Source organism: Taudactylus pleione, unplaced genomic scaffold (genome assembly GCF_031769625.1).
Source record: "Taudactylus pleione unplaced genomic scaffold, aTauple2 ptg000095l, whole genome shotgun sequence".
Lineage (NCBI taxonomy): Eukaryota > Metazoa > Chordata > Amphibia > Anura > Myobatrachidae > Taudactylus > Taudactylus pleione.
In genome coordinates this window covers 14515329-14537661 of record NW_028284497.1, presented here as the reverse complement: position 1 = coordinate 14537661, position 22333 = coordinate 14515329, and the positions used below count along the sequence as shown (strand labels likewise).

The 22333-nt window shown below is 41.2% G+C and overlaps 2 protein-coding genes across 3 annotated transcripts in view; one reads left to right on the top strand and one right to left on the bottom strand.

Moving 5' to 3' along the window:
* The window catches only part of ZFHX2 (zinc finger homeobox 2), a 47736-nt gene extending 31507 nt beyond the window's left edge, over positions 1–16229 (top strand). Inside the window, exons 6-9 of the mRNA XM_088469992.1 lie at positions 1806–2006; positions 2757–2850; positions 3024–7229; positions 15070–16229. Of these exons, the coding sequence (XP_088326118.1) occupies positions 1806–2006; positions 2757–2850; positions 3024–7229; positions 15070–15872 (5304 nt within the window). The 3' untranslated portion in view covers positions 15873–16229. The remainder of the gene's footprint in view (positions 1–1805; positions 2007–2756; positions 2851–3023; positions 7230–15069) is intronic.
* Positions 16230–20747: 4518 nt separating this feature from the next.
* AP1G2 (adaptor related protein complex 1 subunit gamma 2) overlaps positions 20748–22333 on the bottom strand; it is a 47385-nt gene continuing 45799 nt past the window's right edge. For both annotated transcript variants that reach the window (XM_088469987.1, XM_088469986.1), the window contains exons 21-22: positions 21977–22075; positions 20748–21636 (exon numbers count right to left, since the gene is read on the bottom strand). In XM_088469987.1, the coding sequence (XP_088326113.1) occupies positions 21535–21636; positions 21977–22075 (201 nt within the window). In that variant the 3' untranslated portion in view covers positions 20748–21534. The remainder of the gene's footprint in view (positions 21637–21976; positions 22076–22333) is intronic.

The following is a 22333-nucleotide window of genomic DNA, read 5'->3' as shown; positions in this document are numbered from 1 at the left end:
ATATTTGAGAAAGGAGGTAGAGTCAGAGCAGCATCTAGAGTGGAGCTGAGAAGTTATGCCAACGCTGCAGGTGGCATCTTATGTAATGAGACGCCCTCCAGCTTCTTAGATCCACTGCATGCGTCCGAAGACGCAGCATCAGAGAAACATTGCGACCATTGTGCTCAGTATTGAACATCTGAGCAACCTTAAGGTTGTTCAGAATGTCCACCTCAACTAAGCTGCCAGGGCCAGTGTATTTGCCTCCGAAGACCGTCACTGGCACGCCCCCAAAACTGCAGCGATACTCCTTCCCACTCCCCGTCTCCACCCCAAACACCTGCAGTTTGTTAATCAAACTACAAGTTACTTCACACTGCGACCGTTTAATGCGCAGTCCACTAAACATCGATCATTTGCGACAGAATATAAATTGCGCCTACCTCTGTTTCAGCCCCAATTTTTCCGTTTTATTATTATTATTGTTTATATAAAATTTCTGTATGCACAGCCTCATATTTTTTTGTCTAATATTTACATATTAATTCTCGAGAAAAAAAGACAAGTGGTTACAAATTAATTTGATTTTTAAACAACCTTTACTTATAGAAACACTTCTATTATTATTGATGGTATAAAATAATATAAATGAAGTTTTATCTAGCAATAATATTTCTTTCCACAAATAATGGTGCATACACACGATCAGATTTTTCCTTCAGATATGAACGATAACGATTTAAAAATCGTTCAGTCGTTCATATCTGAAGGAAAATCGTTCATATCTGACATGCCTGAACGATGGACGATCAACGATGCGCGTTCCCGTCTGTCAGATAACGATATCTGACATCTGATGGGTTTGCAGTCAGACTTGGACGATTCCATTCATTTTAATGTAGTCAAAAATCGTTCAATCGTTCAAATCGTTCAAAACTTTGGTAAAATCGTTCAAATCGTTCAATCATTCAATCGTTCATCTGACAAATCTGACAAGTCTGACAAATCTGACCGTGTGTACGCTCCATAAGAGTGCCCCTAGCAAAAAGCTTTCTTTTCTTTCCCGTTGTGGTAGTTTATCTCTGACTATAGGGAACACCACCAACTCCTCCATTTTGACAATTATCGCATTACTTACCATTATAACTAGTTGGTCATAGATAACGTATACCTCATACATGCCACTCTGACATATTAGGGTATCCTGTGCAAAATCTACCCTACCACCCAACCAATCAGATTTTTGCATTTAGAACAGATACAAGCCTGGTTGATTTGTGTTGCGATATATTTTTTTTTCTCTGTACCAGTTTTCAGAAATATAAATTCATAAATATTCCCCAGAATCTATATAGAAATGATCAGAAAATTATACACATATGTAGGACTAGTCACATACCTGCAGATAAACACATGACTAACAACTACAAACAGCAAACTTTAATCTCACTAAAATCCACTACACTCTAGCCTTCACCTGTCTGTTCATTTCACAGTTATATACATCATCCTCATTTAACAGTTACATGTGTCATAAAAAGCACATAAGTATGTTTACTTAAAACCAAAAGGAATCACCAAACCTATTGTAGCTGCATCAACAATGTTCCCATAGGATTTTGTATTCTAAGGTAAATAATCTCCCTTCCCTGATTACTTTCATCATTTCTCCTCATATTGCATCTCTTGAGTGTTATCTATGTCACATTTTGTAGTTGGCCTTCCATTTCTGTCTGTTTGCCATTTTGTATTGTTCTTCTATGTGAATTGATATCTATACATACATTCATTAGCTAATGGCCACTCCCTCTCTCTTACCTCTACAGGTTTTTTGCTGTCCCTTCTGTGCTTATGTCAGTCCCTCTGAAGAACAGGTGCACAGCCATGCTGTGTCCCAGCATGCCCTTCAGCCTACTTTTCGTTGCCCATTGTGCCAGGAGCAGCTGACAGGAGCTGTAAACCTGAGGGGACACCTGGGACATGGGCACAATGTGGTCTCTGAATGTGTGGAGAAACTGTTGCAGGTGGTGAGTATTTATCTGAAACCGCACACAATGAAATGGAATGTATGGAGGCTAGTTGTATTTCCTCACCTTTTGACCTCTTACACATTGGTGTCAAAATACATGCTTCTACGGGCAATTATTTTTTTTGATGTTATGAGAAAGCATGCAACTTTTTTTTATGTTATGAGAAAGCATGCAACGTGTATGAGAATGGATATTATTGGTTGTAAAGACCAATAATATTGGTTGGCCAGTGGTATTTGCACTTGCAGAACTGCTTGCATTGTGGTTTTATGTTTTTGACACGGCTTGCTCAATTTTCTTGTTTCACTGCCAGTGAATGCACTGGGGGTCAAAGGAGTATTCTTCATTTATTCCCTGACTGGAAGAGAAAGCTCTGTTTAGAACCACAGGTCAAAAGCTATTGTGTTTGACATGCGTAATCAGCATTTGCACCCCTGCTTATAACCAAAAAGCTAGCAGGCTGGTAATATGGGAGGGAAATATTAGTTTCCTCCACCAAATGTTTCAGGTTATAAGTTTACATATTTTGTTGTGTAGGATATTAATGGTTCCAGACAATCAGAATATCATGATTACTGTACTGCAGCTGCTAAAAAAAAGCCAATTAGCTGTACTCAGATCCTCAGCATATAAAGTTTCTCCCATCCAAATAGCCCACACATTATAAATGCATTCCATCTCTGTCTATATGTATTAATTAGTTTACAGCTATATTGATATATGCTATTATTTATATATGTGTTCCAGGCACAGAAAGTGAATATTAGTTTCAGGACCAGGATTTTACCTGTGAGAGTGATAGAGGAACCAGATCAATCTGTTACAGAGAACCAGCTTTCCTGTGAGTATTCAACTTTGGATGTGCTGATTTTATTTATTTTTTTGAGGGGGGGATTATTTTATTATTTTATTTTTCACTATCCATGTTGTATGCAGTAATGATGACACTATGCTATTCTTAATTGTAGATATTAGTTCTTCAGCCTCATATTTTATGATCATTATGTTTCACAGGTGAAGTTACAGATACGTCCCCTCCAGGATCTCCTGGTGACATTTCCACAAGTCCCTTTGAAGCTGTTGATTCTATAGCTGATATTGAAAAGGCCCAAGATGAAACTGCATGTCCATTGTGTCCACTGACTTCTGAAACGTCTCATGACCTAAGAATACACTTGGAGAAGGATCATCCTGAACTTAGTCCTTCTGATATCCAGCAGGCATGTGAGGCCCGTGTCCGTGACGTTGATACCATAGAGCAGGAGGAAAGAAAGGAATCTCAGGAAAGCACGCCTGCTCATCCTCAACAATCTACATATCGAAAAACAGCCAACTTTGCTATGGACAAGTTTATGGATCCTGCTAGACCTCACAAATGTGTCGTGTGCAAGGAATCCTTTACTCAGAAAAACATCCTACTAGTACATTATAATTCAGTATCACATTTACACAAAGTGCGTAAAGCCTCTCTTGACCCATCCCTTTCTACTCGTCAGGAATCTGGAGTAGGACCCACAGGACATGGTGTACAGACAGGACAGGACAAACCATACAAGTGCACTGTATGCCATGTATCCTATAACCAAAGCTCCACACTAGAAATCCACATGCGTTCTGTACTCCATCAGACTCGCTCCAGGGGCTCAAAACCAGATTCTGCAAAGATCCCCTCTGATAAACCTCAAAGAGACCTTGGAATTAAGACTGAAACTACTAATGATGGTAGAGGAGAAGCAGCAGAGGTTCAAGGAGTTGATGCCCCGAAAAAGAGACAGCAGCAACTTGGACCCTGCATGGGAGTTCCTATAATGCCTAGTAGTGTTGCTCCTTCTCCAATGCAACTGTCCATGGATTTGTCTAGGCCACCCTCACTTGTTCAGCCTTCTCCACTTTTTGCACCATCGCTGCTTCCCTCTTTTCCCCTAATCCCAGAAGCCCTTTTGAAGCTACAGCGTCAACATCAGCAACTTTTACTTCCGTTTTATCTGCAAGAGCTTAAAGTCAGTGGAGATGGGGGTTCAGCTCCTCTGTTGTCATTTGGTGGTGCCCAACAGCCTCCACCTATCAAAGACGAGGGTGATCAACCCAGTGCAACGCCAAGACCAGCAAGTGAGAAGGATGAGAGAATCCCAGATGAGCGTGATGCTGCCACTGGAGACACCACTGCTTCACAGAATCCAGACTCTTCAACCAAGGTTTCAGGAGATCCCACAGGATCTGCAGCACGAGCTTTGCTAGAAAATTTTGGTTTTGAGTTGGTCACACAGTATAATGAAGGAAGACAGCCAATTGCTTCCCAAGCTCAGCTTCAGCCACGGCCTCCTGCTCCTCCACCTGAAACTTCACCTACACCTTCTTCCACAGAGAAACTTCAATGTGGTACTTGTGGAAAACTTTTCTCTAACAGACTGATCCTAAAAACACATGAGGAGCATATGCACCAACGTTTGCTCCCGTTTGAGGCCTTGAGCCGATATGCTGCCAATTATCGTCGCAGCTATGATAGTCACAACCCTGCTGGAGTTATATCTGAAACAGCAGATTCTTCTGTTGCTCCACTGGACTTCTCTGTGACTTCTCAACTCACTCGCTGTTCTAAAGAGGTGGAACAACAAGAAGCTGAGCATGCCATCACTGTGGAACAGCTACATTTCCTGCACAGCTTGTTTGATTTTCCAGGGTCTCTGCTGGAAGACCAAATTCTATGGGCAGCTGATAAGACTGGCCTGTCCCCAGCAACAATCAGGAATTGGTACAAGCAAAGAGAGAAAGGTGTCCAAGAGGCTCAAGAAGAAGAAACAGAGGAGGCATTGCGGGCTGATCGCTTGGGTCATCGCCGCTTCTCGCGCACAAAATTCTCTGACTTCCAGACCCAAGCACTAAACAGTTTCTTTGAATTCAGTGCCTACCCTAGAGATAGTGAGGTAGAGCATCTGTCAGACTTGTTAAGTCTTTCTGGACGGGTAGTAGTGGTCTGGTTTCAAAATGCTCGTCAGAAAGTACGGAAGCATGCTGCAGAAACTGGAACAACTCCTTCACCTCCTGTGTATCCTAGTCAACCAGCTGAACGCCCAGCTGCCAACAGTAAAGTACCACCATGCCGGAAATGTGGTGTCACCCCTCCTTGTATATTTCAATTGATTCGTCATCTGAAAATTTGTTATAGTGATAACATTGATGAAGCAACTGAAGTGGATGAGATAGAAGAGGAGTCAAGTAAAACTGTACAAATAGAAGAGCCACTGTCAGAGCATATCAGTGGCTCAGAACTCCAATTAACAAATACCCAGGAAAAACAAGAGAAAGAACAAGTTGAAATTGTGGCTGAACAAGAGCCCATAAATCCAGTCACAAAAGGAAATACGGATTCCCCAAAAATAAATGAGAGAAACATTCAACATCCAGAGCAAAATGATCAACCTACAGACCAAAATGAATCTTCTATACTTACTAGCTCAGTCGACCAGAACCAAAACAAGTCATTGACAAGCAGTAGTCATATCTCAGCCCCATTATTGGACCTTTCTTTACTTATCCCTGTGGGGACTGGGGATGTAGGCTGTCAGCGGAAAAGAAAGCATGAGGAAGAGAGCCTCTCTCCCACAGGAAGTGAAGGTGGAGATGAACCTCCCAGGGACAAGCGTTTGAGAACCACTATATTACCTGAACAATTAGATATTTTACATAGATGGTACCTGCAGGATTCCAACCCAACACGAAGCACTCTAGAGCGCATATCTCTTGAAGTTGGTTTGAAGAAAAGAGTGGTTCAAGTTTGGTTTCAGAACACAAGGGCCCGTGAACGAAAAGGTCAATACAGAGGAGTAACTCCTGCTAATGTTTCAGCTCCCCGGCAGCAGGATGAGCCTACAAATGAAGGGCCAAAAAGAGAAAGTACATGTTACTATTATAATGTTCCTCCAAGCCAGGTGGTGCCCCAATTAATAGCTAAATCAGGCTCATCATCTGCACAACAAACCACATCTTCTTTAGTACTGTCAAAATCTCAGGCTTCTTCCAGTCTGACAACACCACCACCAGTTACCCAGTCTCTGGTCAGTCCAACCCAGGCTCTCTCCAGCATACTTAGTGCTGCACAGGTTTTACCTAGCTTAGTTAATCCTTCCCAAGCGATCCCTAATCTAATCAATTCTTCTCAACCTTTGACTGCCCTCGTCAATCCACCTCAAGCTTTATCTAGTTTAGTAACTCCAAGTCAATCCTTTTCAGGACTTGTTAATCATGCCCAAGTCCTTTCCAGTCTTGTAAGCACTTCACAGGCTTCACCAGGCTTGCTGTTGGCTTCTTTCACAGCCAAACCTACAGCCCCACCCATTTTATTGTCCTCTCCCCCAGAGTCTAAATTTCATTCCTCTCCCAGCCCCCATATTTCCACTCAGGCAACAGTAGGACAGAGTGCTGAGCCTGACAAAACACCAGCTCAATCAATTCCTGATACTTCTAAAGTTGCAACCTCAGAACAGCAAAATACAGAGACCGACACAACTGAGAACCAAGTGGGGGTCAGCAAAATAGCAGAAGAGAGAGGACTCCCTAAACCCATGGAATCCCTTATGCACAGCCCACAAGGTGGAGACATGAGTGATTCATCAAGCTCAGATCCTGGCCCTTCTAGTCCAGGTAAAGGAGTCTTTAATTCCGAAGGAATGATGGGGTCCTCAGGAGCTAGACGTTACAGAACCCAAATGAGTAGTCTGCAGTTACGAATACTAAAAGCCTGTTATTCAGAATATCGTACTCCAAGCATGCAAGAGTGTGACTGCCTTGGTGGAGATATTGGGCTGCAGAAGAGGGTTGTCCAAGTTTGGTTCCAGAATGCCCGAGCTAAAGAAAAGAAGGCCAGACTCCAAGGACTGGCTGGTACAGCTAATACCAATGAGGGGCCTCAACCTACAGAGTGTACCCACTGCAACATAAAATATGGGCCTACTATTCCATGCCGGGCCCACATATTCTCCCGACAGCATATTGCAAGGCTACGAGTGTCAATTCAACAGCAGCTTAAAGAGGAAAGTCGTTACCGGGACACACATCCCAGTGGAGGAGCACCTCCTGTTACTGAAAGCAAGCCAACTTCGCAGATACTCAGCTTCCAGAATCCTACAACAGTGACACCTCAAATCCAGAGGCTCACACCATTGCTGATGCCTGGGCAGGGCATTGCTGCACCAATCGGTGGATTGGCAACATTCAACACAGGTAAACAGTTTGGGTGGAGGAAACTTAAACCAAGAACTGCAGGGTTTATCTTGAAGAAAGTTAGATGGGTATAATGTGTTGAACGCTTGAATATATTAGGTGTTGGGCTATATATTGGTTTGGGTTATGATAAGAGATATAGATTTGAATATAACATGACAATTCAGTAACTTTGCCAAAACAGAAATGGATGCAAAAAATTTGGCAATGTAGAGTATACACATATAAGGCCGAATTCAGAATCGCACACAATTCGGCTACATTGCGTGCTCAGGAAAGGAAAAATGCATATTGCAGCCTGTAAGATGACTACACCTATACACAGGCACACAGCCTTATCCATACGTTTGTGAAAGTAGCCGCAATCCCTATCAATGCGCATTTGCATCAGCCCCTTTACTCGGTGCAAGATATCCATCTGAAAGCAACCGGATCTCTGTGTACGTTCACCTCTGAATGTCTGCCCATGACAAGCCCTCTGGACACTTATCCTACATGCGAACACCCCATTGCCGCTCAGTTACACCCACATAGTTGAGTTGCGGCTGAGATTCGAACAAGGCTGAATTGACTGTAGTTGTTCAAAGTTATGTGTGCAGACTGACATATTCGCAGTTGTTAAAAATTGCGAGATCTGACTGCAAAGCAGACATGCGTGCAAATCTGAATCAGGCCCAGAACATTGAGATAATGGACTTAAATGGAAATATAAGATGAATAGTGAAAGTTGTAGGCAGAAGGCAAATAAATAAAGTATTTTAAACATTGTTACTCAAGCAACACTGCAAACAAAATGAAATCCACAATGGGAGACAGTTATGAAAACTAGGGCATGAAAAACTGTAGTATTATCTTCAACAACCAATCAGATGATTGCTTTAAATGTCTAATCTGCAATAGAACGACAGCTAATGGAGCATACACACGGTCAGATTTGTCAGACTTGTCAGATGAACGATTGAACGATTTTACCAAAGATTTGAACGATTTTTGACTGCATTAAAATGAATGGAATCGTCCAAGTCTGACTGCAAACACATCAGATGTCAGATATTGTTATCTGACAAACGGGAACGCGCATTGTAAATCGTCCATCGTTCAGGCATGTCAGATATGTCAGATTTTCCTTCAGATATGAACGACTGAACGATTTTTAAATCGTTATCGTTCATATCTGAAGGAAAAATCTGACCGTGTGTATGCACCATAAATGTGATTAGTGGCTATGGGCAATATTACACTTTCCTCCTGTATTCCAGTTTAGATAAATGTTATCAGATTTGTCACCAGCAAGAGTTAAGCCACAAATTATAATGTTACTGGCACTGCAGTAATTGGGTTTTATATTTATTAAAGATTTATTGATCTGTAATAGGTACCTGTAGAGACAGATTTAAATTTTGCAGTAGTGTTATTTATGCCGATCCTGCATGTTGTGTATCAGGGGCTAAATCACACATTTACTAACAGACAATTTTTTATATTGATTTTTAAGTGTTAGTAAATGTGTGATTTAGCCCCTGAAACACAATATCGATGTTGACTGATTTAGATTGATTTTAAATAGATTAAAATAGACCTTTAATAAATTTACCTCTAAGTTTCAAATCATGGCACTAATGTCATAACAGGATTGACCCTAGGAATGCAGGAACACACCCTAAGGGAGTCAACAACCGTTTTCGGATACAGATAATGATATTTAGCATCAGAAGTTTTGAGCAAAATAAACTAGGCTGCTTTTCACATGTTCTACTAAATTTTCTTAAGTGTAAAGCTGGGTACAGACTAAGCGATGTGTGTACCCAGCCATCCGACAGGCCGACATATTGGGCGGCTGGTACACATTAGACGATCCAGAGCCCGACCACCCTATATGTCGGCCTCTGCTGCATTCCACTGCATGGGGTCGTCAGCCGCATCGTCAGTTTGAGCTGCATGAAAGGTCGACCTGACAATGCGGCTGACGACCCCACGGGAGCGCGCACAGCCCAACACAGTGGGTACACAATTGATGATTTATCGGAATCGGGCTAATCGTTCAAAATATCACTAAGTGTGTACCCAGCTTTAGATTGAGGAATAATGTTGCTTTCCTTCAGACTACCCCACAATGGTTGCTATCAGACAGGTCCGCTCTGGCATTACAGTTAGACTTATACTTGTTAATTAGCACAATGCTGAACTGGGTATAATGAAGTTAGTCCCTTACCTCTACTTTCAAGCATGAGTGCAGTTGAGGTACAGTTTTTTTTTAGATTAGTCATTATTTAAGAAGATATATTTGTTCCCCCATATATACCCCCGTTTTTATGTGCTATAGATACACTAAGGTGGCAAAAAGGACACTTAGCAAATATAAAAACTTGACCTGCCATTTGTGCACTTTTTCCTCCATGTTGGAATAGTTACGGTATTAATAATTCACGAAACCCTTTTACCAACTGATGAAGAGAGAAAAAGTAGAACACACATTACCCAGAAGCCAATGATCTGAAACACCAATTATCCGAACACTGTCTAGGGGAGCCAAAAGTATTTGTTTGAGTATATGATCCTATACAAACCAAATGGTATTGTAAAATGACAAAAAAAAAACCCCAACAACATAGTTTAATGCATGTTCAATTACGAACAAACTGATTATCCAATTAGGATAATCAGCATTCTACTGTAGTATAATATATAAACATATTACACATATATAATTGTAAACTATATATTCTATTATAGATCTTCAGTCACATATGCTGTTAAAACATAACACAATGTATCATGCCAAACCTTCTCCAAACATCACATATTAACTTTACAATTGCCATACCATGCTATTAAATGTATCCCAACTTAGAGCTTTTTATACATACATTAACTTGCTTGTAGTAGCAAGACCAAATAACAATATCGCTGTTTATGCAAAGAAAGAAAATAAACACACAGAAAGATCACTCTTAGTTATCTCTCCTTTATATAGCTGTAGTACCAGAAGTGAGTTGGTTCCTGTCCAACGAACAAAGTTACCTGTACTATGAACCATTAGAGATTAGTAAAAATATCACCTGCTCTAATTTAAATATGTATCTGTAATAATCTGAAATTTGTGCTTGGAGACATTTTTGTTTAAAATGTTTTTTCAAAAGGCTCGAGGCTTCATCATACTATATAGCTGTCCCCAATGGGGGCCGTATACCTGCCATCCTTGAGAACCAAGAAACAGAATCCTCTTTTAATCTGGCCATTGATAAGATCTGAATAACCATATCACTTCCAGTTTAACAGCAGCCAGTTAGAATCAGACATCTGATCTTATTTTCCACCATGCCCGATAATAATCTGTTTCAGTAGAACCATAATCTGTCACTGCAGTCATATATTGTAGCACTTGTGGACAATCTTAGCCAATAAAATGTGACATCACTCAACAGTGCTGCAATCAATTACCATATATATATATATATATATATATATATATATATATATATATATATATATAATGTTATACTGAGTCATAGTTTTTATGTGATTATATTATTACTAGTAAAGGGACCCGGGTCATCTCAGTGTCTGCATGCAGCTCTGTCCCGCTCCAACTTCCACTCTGTCCCTCTCCGGCCCACCCACTCTCTGTCTGTTGCTAAGGGATAATTAAGTGCAAGTAGTACCTAGACACCATGTTGAGGTATTGATAATCCTGTTAACAAACAGCAATCAGAACTAACTGACACCTCCTTACAGCAAATCAGGAATGGTTTCTGGCTAAGTGGGGGAGTAATCAGATGGTCTCATTCACAGATGCTGATATAAAAAGTATTTTTATGCCCATAACCCCCTTGCGTTTATTTTGTGAGTGATAAAACTCGCTGATAAATGAGGCCCTCTGATTGACTACTAACACTCCTGGCCAGAGTTAACCAACCTCCTGGGATGACACTGTTTTTATGATCTACCAAGAACATTGATTGGGCTCTTCCCAAGTTTCCAAAAATTAGCCGGTAACAATAACAACTTTTGTAAACCACGACTCCAAGTGTAAGCAGAATTTTGAGCATTGGCAGCTAAAGAAGTTCAGTGAAGTCCATAATGACCCTGCTAACTCACGTGTAATAAAGGCTGTCAGGAGGCCATACATTTGAGGCATTAGCAAAGGTGAGTGTTGTGACACTTCTATACTTAGAGTGACAATATCCAAGCCGCCTTCTCCATTATGTCGTCAACGGATGATACCAAAACCTCTTTTGGCAGTTTCTGTATATCATGGTGACATAACCTTAAACTCTTGCAACAGTGACTGGTCTACAATCAGCCTTACAGGTTCATTCAGTAGCAATTCATAATGGTGTGTAGAGCCTCCATTCTTCTTGGTGGGCTCTTCCAGATTTGTTTGGCCAGAACACTTGTCACTGCTAGCTAGGCCCCATCCGTCCCAATTGTAAATCGCAATGAAATATGCTGGCACTGTGTAAGTAAATAATTGCACCTCTCCAGTGCCCTCTTCAGCTTTATAAGGATCACTACATTAAAATTACTGTCAACACAGTCATATTGAGACTTTCCTTTAAGCCTCATCCCAATGCAGAGAGAGTAACAAAGTCTCCACTCATACTGCGAGGAAGTTTGTTTTTTAAACAAAGAAAGGACAATTCTAGCACTACTGGCTAATCTGGAAAAGGTCTTGTACTGAAGGGCTGGTGCAAACTACACAACATAGAGGCTTGTATTTAAACAATTCAATAAACACAAGCAATAAATACAAATCACCATCTCTAAAAACACAGCATTACTAAAGATGATAGTTATATTAGCATCCTGTTTCCCTATATAAGAAATAGGGAGAAAAAAACATGCAAGCATCACTAAAGCAAGAGAACACTGTATTATTGTGTCATTACTCATTCTACACAAATAAAAAGGAGGTATAGGCATTCATCTTATACAAATACCAGTCCCCATGAATCAGCAAAGTGAGTCACTGCTTAACCCAATTTCATTCTTCTGGGTGTCCTAAAATGTGCTCCATTTATAGTCATAAAAAGGTAGGAATTGGCTGGCATACTGGAGTATAGCACCAAAATGCAGATCAAACAACAGGAACAAGAAGATGACCAGATGAAAAGAAGGGATTTCAAAAGTGTATACATGTCATATAAACCTAATTAACATAAGTCAAATGATAGCTTTTTTACTTAGAAATATCCATTAGACAGACGCTTCCCCTCATAAAAACAAAAAATAAGGGCCAGTGGCTCCATATGTAAACATGTTGCAATAACACATAACCAAAACTAGATTAAGGGGGGTATTCAAAGCACACAATCATTTTTCCTGCTGTAAAAATGGAACTTTACAGCAATTGTTTTTATTCGGATAATTCAATTACCCCCCCCCACATTTTTACATCACAAAGAATTTCCCGTTTGCCGACAAAATCACATAGGATCCGGGATAAGTTGCCGGATCCATGTGTTTTTGTGATCACGGCTGCAAGACACAGCACTCATCAGGAAATTTGTTTTGCCAGCCTCCGGGCAGGTGAAAAAAATCCTGAATTGTGCTGGCTATCGGGGACAATTGAATAGCCACCAGGGCTAATTTTAGCGTGGCTACCGAGTCAGTAGGAAGCAAGAAGTAGGGTGGACGTTCCATTACTACTTTATAACTGTATAATAAAAACTTAAAGCTAAGATATTCTAATATTCTTGCAAATTGTACAATAGAGAGAGTCTACATTTTGAGGAAAATATGGTAAACTTTGCAGCTTTTCTAGGATTTTTTGCATACAAAAGTAAATTTAGTGCCTGATTCAGAGATGGACGCAGTGCCAATAATTACGCAGTTGAGCGGTTTTGCTAATGCGCATTTGCAAAAAGTCTAGAAAACCTTTACTGCACATGTGCGAACCAATGTGTGCAATACAAGTTGCAATTGCATACAGAATCGCTAACATTTGAGAAGGGGTTTGTGAATCCTGGGCGTATCAGGGTGGAAACTTGGAGGTGACCTAAAGTGATTCCAAAAGGGGCAGTTTCATGGGAGTGTCACGGCGTGTCTGGCAACGCTGCTGCGTTCCCAATCGCAGATACAATGCCACAGAGACCATGTGTAGTTGGATTTGAGGAGAGTAGTTAGAATAGACCCTAGGCTACCGCAAATGTTGATGGTGCGACCGATGTTGCACCAATGTTGCTGTGTTTACAATCACCATCGCAAATGCACAGACCAGGCAGCCTGAAAGTGGGCATCTCCATCACACAGTGGAGCACAAAAGGGAAGGCTGAGATTAGTATTTGCATATTCCTGCAACCGCTATTGCGAGAGTGGCTGCGATTCCATTACCAACCATCCCTGCATCAGGCTCGTACTGTGACATCAGTGGTTAGAATGTGTATCTTCCCTGAATTAAAACAAAAAGCTACATTTTATCATATGTAGATAAAGGGTAAGTGTGTACATTTGCACAGACAAATAAAATGGTAAACTGAATAAAGAAAATGAGGGGTAGTATGAGAGGCAGATATATTGCTGGATAAAGATGAATAAAGTTGATTGTGATGTATAGAACATTGGGATATGGCATCTGGCAGACATGGCAATCAGAGGAAAAATGTGGAATAATGTGTAAGCTTTGAAGTAGCGTAAAGGAATGTGAATCTTATTGGGAAATAACTAAAAGGATCATGAAAAACTGGTTAATAGGGTATATTCTCCTAATAGTAATTTCACTCCTTCCTGTCAAACTATTATATACTTGTGTTTAACTGATGTTAGTACTTACCTGGTTCATATAGCCAGAGCTGACTGCAGTGCCTTCCACTGTTAACCGCACTAGTCCTGGTTTGGATCCCCTTACCTTGCAGTCTTGCAGATCCAGTTTGTGGTTGTTTTAAAAAAAAATTTTTTTTTTTAATGTGTTATTATTATCTGTGTCTCATTCTAATGTTCTGTGATAGTACACAGCAGTACTATACTGTGTACAAACTTATAGAAAATGATATTGAGACAGGCCATCAGGCAGCAATGTGGAGAGGTGTGTGACTTTCGCAGTCTCTAGTGTTAGCTGACATTTCAGTCAGTGCTGGGGATCTGGAACATATATTAGTACAGAAATGGTTCTAATTAGGCACAGGTCTATAAAAGATGGAGGCGGGAGTGAAATTACTGTCTGGTAATGATACTCAGTTAATTACAATTTTTTTTCTAGTTAACATAAGGAATAAAATAAATGCTGAAAATGACCTTTATTAGATGAATATCTGAAACAAGTCTCTTATGAGATTTTCATAAATAGGTGTGTTTTGCAGTCACTCTTTATTGGTGCAAATATTTGAACATAGAGATGTCTTGCACTAATGGGAGTTTGTGGAATGCATCTTCCAGACAGATCTACTGATGCCTCTGCCATGGGGATATTTATCAAATCTCGGAGAGAGATAAAGTACCAACCAATCAGCTTCTGCCATTTTTCAAACACAACCTGTACAATGACAGTTAGAAGCTGATTGGTTGGTACTCTCTCTCTCTCAGAGATTTGATAAATCTCCCCCTATGATAGATGACAAAGGTGTATACTGAGATAGAAAGACATATGTTCTATTAGTAGTATTTGAGAGCACATTAATAGTGACCTATGATGATAACAAAGGGGTCTTTAAAGGTTATAATAGAAAGAATTATTGTAGGTTTGTTATTTTTTTATCTGCTTCCTTAAACTTTTAGTTTAATAACTTCTCATTGGCTTTCTATTATACTTAGCTCCTGTCCTTTTTTCCTTTACCATTGTTCTCTTCACCAGTTTTCTCTATCCCTCTTACTACCTTTTTATCCTGTATTTCTCTTATCTCAGGCCCTCCTCCCAGCCTCATCGGGATGACTTCCTCTGTACCTCCAGCTCTCCTTCCCCGTGCAGCTCCACCTGCCCCATCTTCTTCGCACACAACCAATGATACCACTGTGGACTCCTCACAACTTACATTGACCCCTGAGACCACTGCTCCCTCAGCTCTCAAAGCTGCTTCTCTCATGGGGGGTCCTTTTATGCCTTTTTCACTTGCTCCAGCTGCCACTCCCTTATTCACCCCCCAGATACAGGGCCCATACTTTCAGCAGCTTTACGGTTTAAAGAAGCGTCTATTTCCAATTAATCCTGTCATTCCCCACACGCTTCTAGGGCTGCTCCCAGCGCCCATCAAACTGGCTCCAGGGACATCATCACCCCGTAAACCAGAACCTTCACAGACAAAAGCAGCAGGAGAATGCAGGGGTGGGCAGGAATCTACCCTGGGAGAGGAGGAAAGTGTGGAGCGAGATGATGACTTAGATGATGAAGATATACCAATGGTGGATGTAGCAATTAGATATCAGTGCCAACGCTGCAAGACCTCTTACGATGAAGAGGGGGAAGCAGAAGCTCATCAGCGTGCAGGCTGTTATACCGGTCCTCCCCCACACCCACCACCACTCAGAGTGAGGGTCTGCACCTATCACTGCCTCTCCTGCCAAGTACTACTGCAGGGTCCTGCAGCTCGAAGCCAACATCTGAGGTCACAGCAGCACCGTGCACAAAGTGCATGCAGTGATGGAGCATCCCCTGCAATACCTCAACTCAGGCCAAAGAGTGCTGCTACCTCCGTGCTCATGGCTTTATAGAGACACTCTAGCTGTCTCATACTACAGACATGCTTTTGGGCTGTCTCTTTTAATTTACCTGCTGTGTTTGTTTCATTTGCCTCCTAAAGTGTGTGTCTCCTTCCTTTACTGTGTATTTTTCCCATTCTTCATGTCTCCCTATTTGTGTCTGTCTGTGACAAATTAAGCATTCCCTCACTCAAGAATGCTTCTTCACCCTTTCACCTGCTGGATTGACACTGTCCTACTCACATGACTGTTTCTCTAGCTTATATCTGTGTCTCTCCAGCAGGGAAATATACACAAAGAATTACATCACAACACAGGCCAAAAAGAAAACGAAAAACCCTTAAACCTCTGCATAGAAATACTGAGAACCCAAAGCTTTTCTGCATTTCCTGATCCTGGTGCCAAAACAAGAGTGACCTCTCCCTGTCTATACTCTGCATCCAAGCTCCCTGATTGGGGGAGAAGGAATGAATGAACAATAAACCAATGAACAGGGGGAGGGAAAGAAAAAACTTAATATAACCAAAAGTTCCAAGACTAAAGGAACCAAACACAGAGGCAATGCCTGCTCTCCTGTCACACATGCATGTACTACGTGTGTGTACAGAGATTTTGGGAATTTTATTTCAAATGGGGATTATCGCACCTCTCCACCAATGACTTGAACTTTGTAATACTTGGGGGGTGCACTCCAAGAACTCTCGTTGTGATGCTTTAACCATTTGTGGAGGGGACAAGGGAAGGGCTTTATCTTTTTGGGGAAGGTTATGGGGGGAGGGACATTTTTCACTCCCTTGCTCCCCTGTATTGCTCTCCCCGTACCTCACTCTCGATGTTTTAAGCTTGGGTATTTGGGGGGAGGGTTGGGGTGTTAAACTACCAAACAAGGACATGTAAGAAAAAAAAAATAGTACACACAAAAGATGACAAACTTTTGAATCCAAAGTTACATAAAACGAAGAAAATATTCACACCAAAAAAAAAGAAAAAAATGGACGGGAAGACTGGAACCTGAAAATGGACAATTATTTGTATTATGGGTAAAAGAAAAAAACGCTGGGTCACTGCATATATTTCATCGTTCAGAGCAGCGTGGGATCTACATAAAGTGTACATAGACAGGCGTGTGTTTGATATGGACTTTTCTTTTATTTGAAAAGCCTAGCTAGGGTTACTAACACTACTTGTGAAGGACTGTCTGTAATTTTAAGTTACTTTCTCATATTCATTTATATTACTACATTTCTGTGACCTACCACAGTCTATTATGTTATTCTTTATATCTTTATCATTGGAATATCTTGGTTCTGTACACTAGGTTTAGGCCACCTTTGGTTCTCCAGCTGAAATTACAGGAACATACTTAATGTGCCCCTTCTAGAAACTCTATTATAACAGAGTTCAACTTCCTCATTCTCCACCGTATCCCACCTGTAAACAGATTCTACTATCATTTATAATGAGAATGGATTTAGAATGCTGCCAGCCAAGTGTACTCCAACAAACACTCAATGATTTGCTGCCATCAAGAACATAAGACTCCCCCCAACCATGTCTACTTCCACAACAGATGGAGAACCACAGGATGCCTCCCTCTAATATAATGTATTACAATCCTTACTCTCTACCCTCATCTCATTCTCCTTTGGTAACCTTTATCTTTATATGTATATACTCACTTTCTGTCCTCTACCTTATGTCTACTGCTCTTTTCCATTTAAAATGTTTGTCACTTCTTATGTTTCATTTTTAGTCTTGTACTCTATGTTTTGCCATTTTCCCCATTCCACCACTTTCATTCACACACTACCCCCCACTTCATGCCCTTATTCTGTACTTTTCACTGGTACATTATATTTGTTCTGCGGTGACGTCACTGCATTCTCCAAAGATGACAAAATGACTGATCAGATCCTTACACAAGGAGAACGTAATAAAGTGGACTCCGGTTCCACTAATTTGCTACTGGTGGTATAAAACATATTTAATAGCCATGACTACTCCATACTCCCTTATATCCAAATAGTCCAGTAACCAGTGCCATGGTGTTTGACATAAAACTGGAGATCAGCACTGAAGTCCACTAATACCAGGGTAGTTTTATTCACTCCCACTTGTGATCATAGAGGTAATACCCTGATTTATCACAATGTAATGAATGTCACACAAAAACCACACACATTAGTCTATGTAACAAACCAACAAGTCAGATAAAGCACAGGGACATTGAGGCTCTCTGACCATGCACAGCGCATGCCGCCTGCTCATGAAATGTGAATGCTTGTAGCAGCACATTGCATGCAGATTTCTCAGTGCAATTCTCAAGTCCTCTTTTCTTACAAACAATAATGCACAGATATCATTTCAATTCTCATTTTTAAACCTATTATCATTTATTAGCTAGATATGGAACTAGCTAATTCACCAAAGTAATATTAAACAAACACATGCTACTAAACAGTATCAAATGCATAACATGATGGTGGGATGGTTTAAAAAGGTTTTTGCTACACATGGCAAAGGAAACCTTGGGGTAAATTTACTAAGCGACAGGTGTGACCCCAAAATGTAAAGCGGCAATGTTATTAAAAGCAAAACACAGCTGTTTTAAATGTACCCCCTTGTGTTCAATGACCCTGGCCTACATAATGGCACATAATAATAATAATTGAATACTGTGTGAGAGGGGCTCAGGGAATTATGAGGATTACACTGATAGGTGTTTAGATTCCATTTAACATTGACCCCATGAAGTGAAAATAATGCATATTTCTTGTGGTTTCACTTATTATGTGCATGTATTTAAAAAGTTGTGGTTAAATAAGGATGATCTTCCACATAAATTTCCAGGCCTAAAATGTTTGATTATACAATATTGTGGAATATGCTGGTGCACCAATAAATTGCAATACTACTACGTCACCCAACTGGCACGCGAGTACAGTTTGTTTTCACAACTGATTTACAGACCCCTGTTTTCCTACAGGCCTAATATTTTTTTCTGGTTGTTTGATCTAAACAGCATTTATATGCTGTCCAGACATCCCATTTACCTACCATCATCTTACTTCCTCTTTGTGTTTCTTTCTTCTGCTATGTGTCTACTGTCTACCCCTCTAATCAGATTTATAGGTGTGAGGGAAAATACTATAATCTTACACAGTGTGACAGATTGGGCCTTGGACATGCTGAATGTTTAGGTAGAGCCTGCTCGTTATCTCATTAAAAAATTACCAGCATAACTGTATTAACAACAGAGATAACTAGCATGAACACACTAAATCTGGTCCACACCGACCACATCTTTCCAGCTCAATGTAAGAGGTAACTCATACTCTCCCTGTGTCTTTCAGCCTGTCTAGTGACCAGCTGCTCACCCAATATGGATTGTCGCATGCAAAGAGTTTGAGGATTTCCTCAGAGTGATGTTTAAATGGTTAAAAAAATATAAAAACTAAACTTAAAATGTTGCTATGGTGTCTGTGTATTCTGTAAATCAGAATCTCTACAGTAAACTCAAAACAATGTTAGAGCTGTCTGTCGTTCAAGCTACACAAGGACAGAGGCAAAAAACGTCAAGCTTTACCCTCCCTGACTGCCGTCATTTCGATAAATGTATATTCTTTTTTTGAGTTATTTCGGTCTCACCATTCTCTGGAGGCCTCTGGTATCCTTCCCTTGTAGTTTTGATGATGGCGATTGTTGAATATCTCACAGCGCTCTTCTTGAACATGGGCAGGTCTCCCCCTGGCTCAGCCATTGTGCCAGAAACGCCAGGATGCAATATGGCAACACCTGTCTGGCTCACTCAATTGCACATATGCATGGACACAACTCATATGTACCACTGACAGACACACTGGTAGCATGAGCGATTAACATTAATCCTCTTCTTTTCTTCTGCCATATTCTGTTACATATCCTTGCTCGCTCTTTTGCACTCAATTTCATGCATACTGCGTACGGCACCATAAGTACCAGGTGCCAGCTATGAGGGGGCCGCGTCTGTGCCAGCATCCCCGCCAACGTCTGTAGCTCTGCCAACTCCCGCTATCTGCCTCTTTCTGCCCATCTCATTCTGTCTATGCATATCTCACGCTGCCTTGCTCCCCGTCTGTGTATCTCTCTGCCCCACACACTATCTGCCAGGCTCTCTGCCCGGATATGCGCACACAGGGCACAGACAAACATGCAAATACATGAACAGGCACACAGATGGTCAGTGCCCACAGCTGCCAGCTCACACCTCAGGGAGCAGAAGTGGGTGAGGGGTGAAATATATACGGTTGGATATTGGTGGGAGGGTAGAGGAGATGCTGTTTTTTCGATGGCGGATGCATCTGCTACTCTGCGCACTCTCCCTCCTTCGTCACTGCGCTCTCTCTCCCTGTTGTCTCTTGCAGTCTGTCATCTTGAAGGGGGCAGGTACAGGCTGGCTCAGTGCCACTCACATGAACCCCCCCTCTCATCACCGCTGACTGCTTCCCCCTTTCACACTATATCAGGCAACCCCCTCGTCATTACTACACAGCATTAATTAGCTGGAGAATTCATTATACTCGCAAATCCTAATTAATACAAACAGCCTAAAGGGAATTGCCAAATGTGGAGACGGCAAAGGAAGGGTTAACCATGGCTGTGTTTTTTTCTTTATGCTGTACTAAGGAGACTTTGTCTGTCTGTATATTACAGCTATGGCATAAGGTTGGAGTGCCTTAGTGCAGAGAGATTGGCACAATATGAAGCAAGATTAGAGCAGTGGGAGGCAGGGTTAAAATGGAAAGTCTAGGTAAAATACTGCCACCTAGAGGAGAGATAGATGCCTGCCTGAAACATATCAAATCTGGTCTGAAAACCAATCTGGCTTTAGATACACATTCTACCAGCTTGGAAAAGAATCTTTATTCAAATATATGTCAGCCATTGGTAACCAGCAACTGTTTGGTGTGTTAGAGCCTTACAAAGTATGACATTTCATTTGCATATAGTGTGCTGTATCAGTATGATATACTTGGTAATACACAGAAGTATATCGGGCCTGATTCAGAGTTGTACGCTAATGCCAGCACACTTGTGATCCCGTATGCAGCTGCCAGGATATGTATTGAGATGCCCACTGGCGTCTCTGTAAATCCAAGCATCTGCACACAAAGACGCAGCATCGGTCGCAGATCATTTCATGTTAGCAGTCCTGAGTAACTCTATGGTCACGCAGAATTTCTGCGGGAACGAAGATGCCGGAGCCATGTTTCCTGCGTCTGGGATCGCAGATGCAGGAGGTGACGCCCCCGAAATGGTTGCGACACTCCTGTGTTTTTAGCAGACACTTCCCGTTACCGCCCCCAAACGCTCCCTGACTGTCAATCACTGAAAATAAATACTTGCTGTAAGCAACTATGGCAGTGTAGCTTGGCACATGCGACTCAGACACGTGCAGATTGCCGATAATCGCTCAACTGCAAAAACATCGGCAGAGCGTAAAACTCTGAATCAGGCCCATCCTCACCTTCAATAGATCCAGTAATAACACAGCTGATAAACTAAACACACTCATGTGTGTTCAGGCAATTCTTTAACATCTATTTCCCCTTCATGTTAGTGTCCCTACAGACCACATGGTCCCCTATAATGTCCCCTCTGAAACTGGCCATGTTTCCTCTGGTGTTACATCAGGTCACTGCCAAGTTCCTGGAGGAAAGTTGCTGACTTCACATATTTCATGCACTGAATTTCCATTGTGCATAAAAGACACACGTACACGCATTCGTAGAGGAATCTAAAAGTGTAAAAAGGAAGAACAAATAAGATATAACTTTAAATCCAGAGAACAGATTACAATTCAAGATATGATCATTTGAAAAAGATGTTGTTTAGGATTCTGAAGGGACACATGATTTTTCCTGTGCCAAATGTTAGCGTGTACAATTCCTCAGATTGTTTTATTAAGACATCCAGTCACAGGCAAGACATCATTATTGCCCATCAGTCACTCTGAAATATCATTTTTAACAGTGATTTGATCAGGGGTGAAACCTTGTATCACATGTTCATATCCACCCAGTGCATCAATAATCATTAATGCAGCCAGTCACACCACATTAGTATGTGCTCTGTACCTTTTGGGGGTTCAGGACGCGGATAGACTGTGTGACTGATCCTTCACCCGCTGCTTCAAGCAAAGAGCCACTCGGAGCCAGAATCTGTATTTGAACACTCTGAAGTATATTGAGAACACAGGACAACATAATATAAGTCATGGACTTCCTATATCCACCTAGATTTAGGGGAGAATAGATCCATCCCAAGAACAGCTTCAATAAAATAACAAACACAGGATAGGGATTCTCTGTCAGGATCATACAGAGCTATTGCGGTTTCAGCCATATAATGAGTGGAGATCCCCTATAGCTTGGTCCAATATGTATATGAGAAGAGCAGTGTAAACCTGTACACACAATGGCTGACAGGAGTAG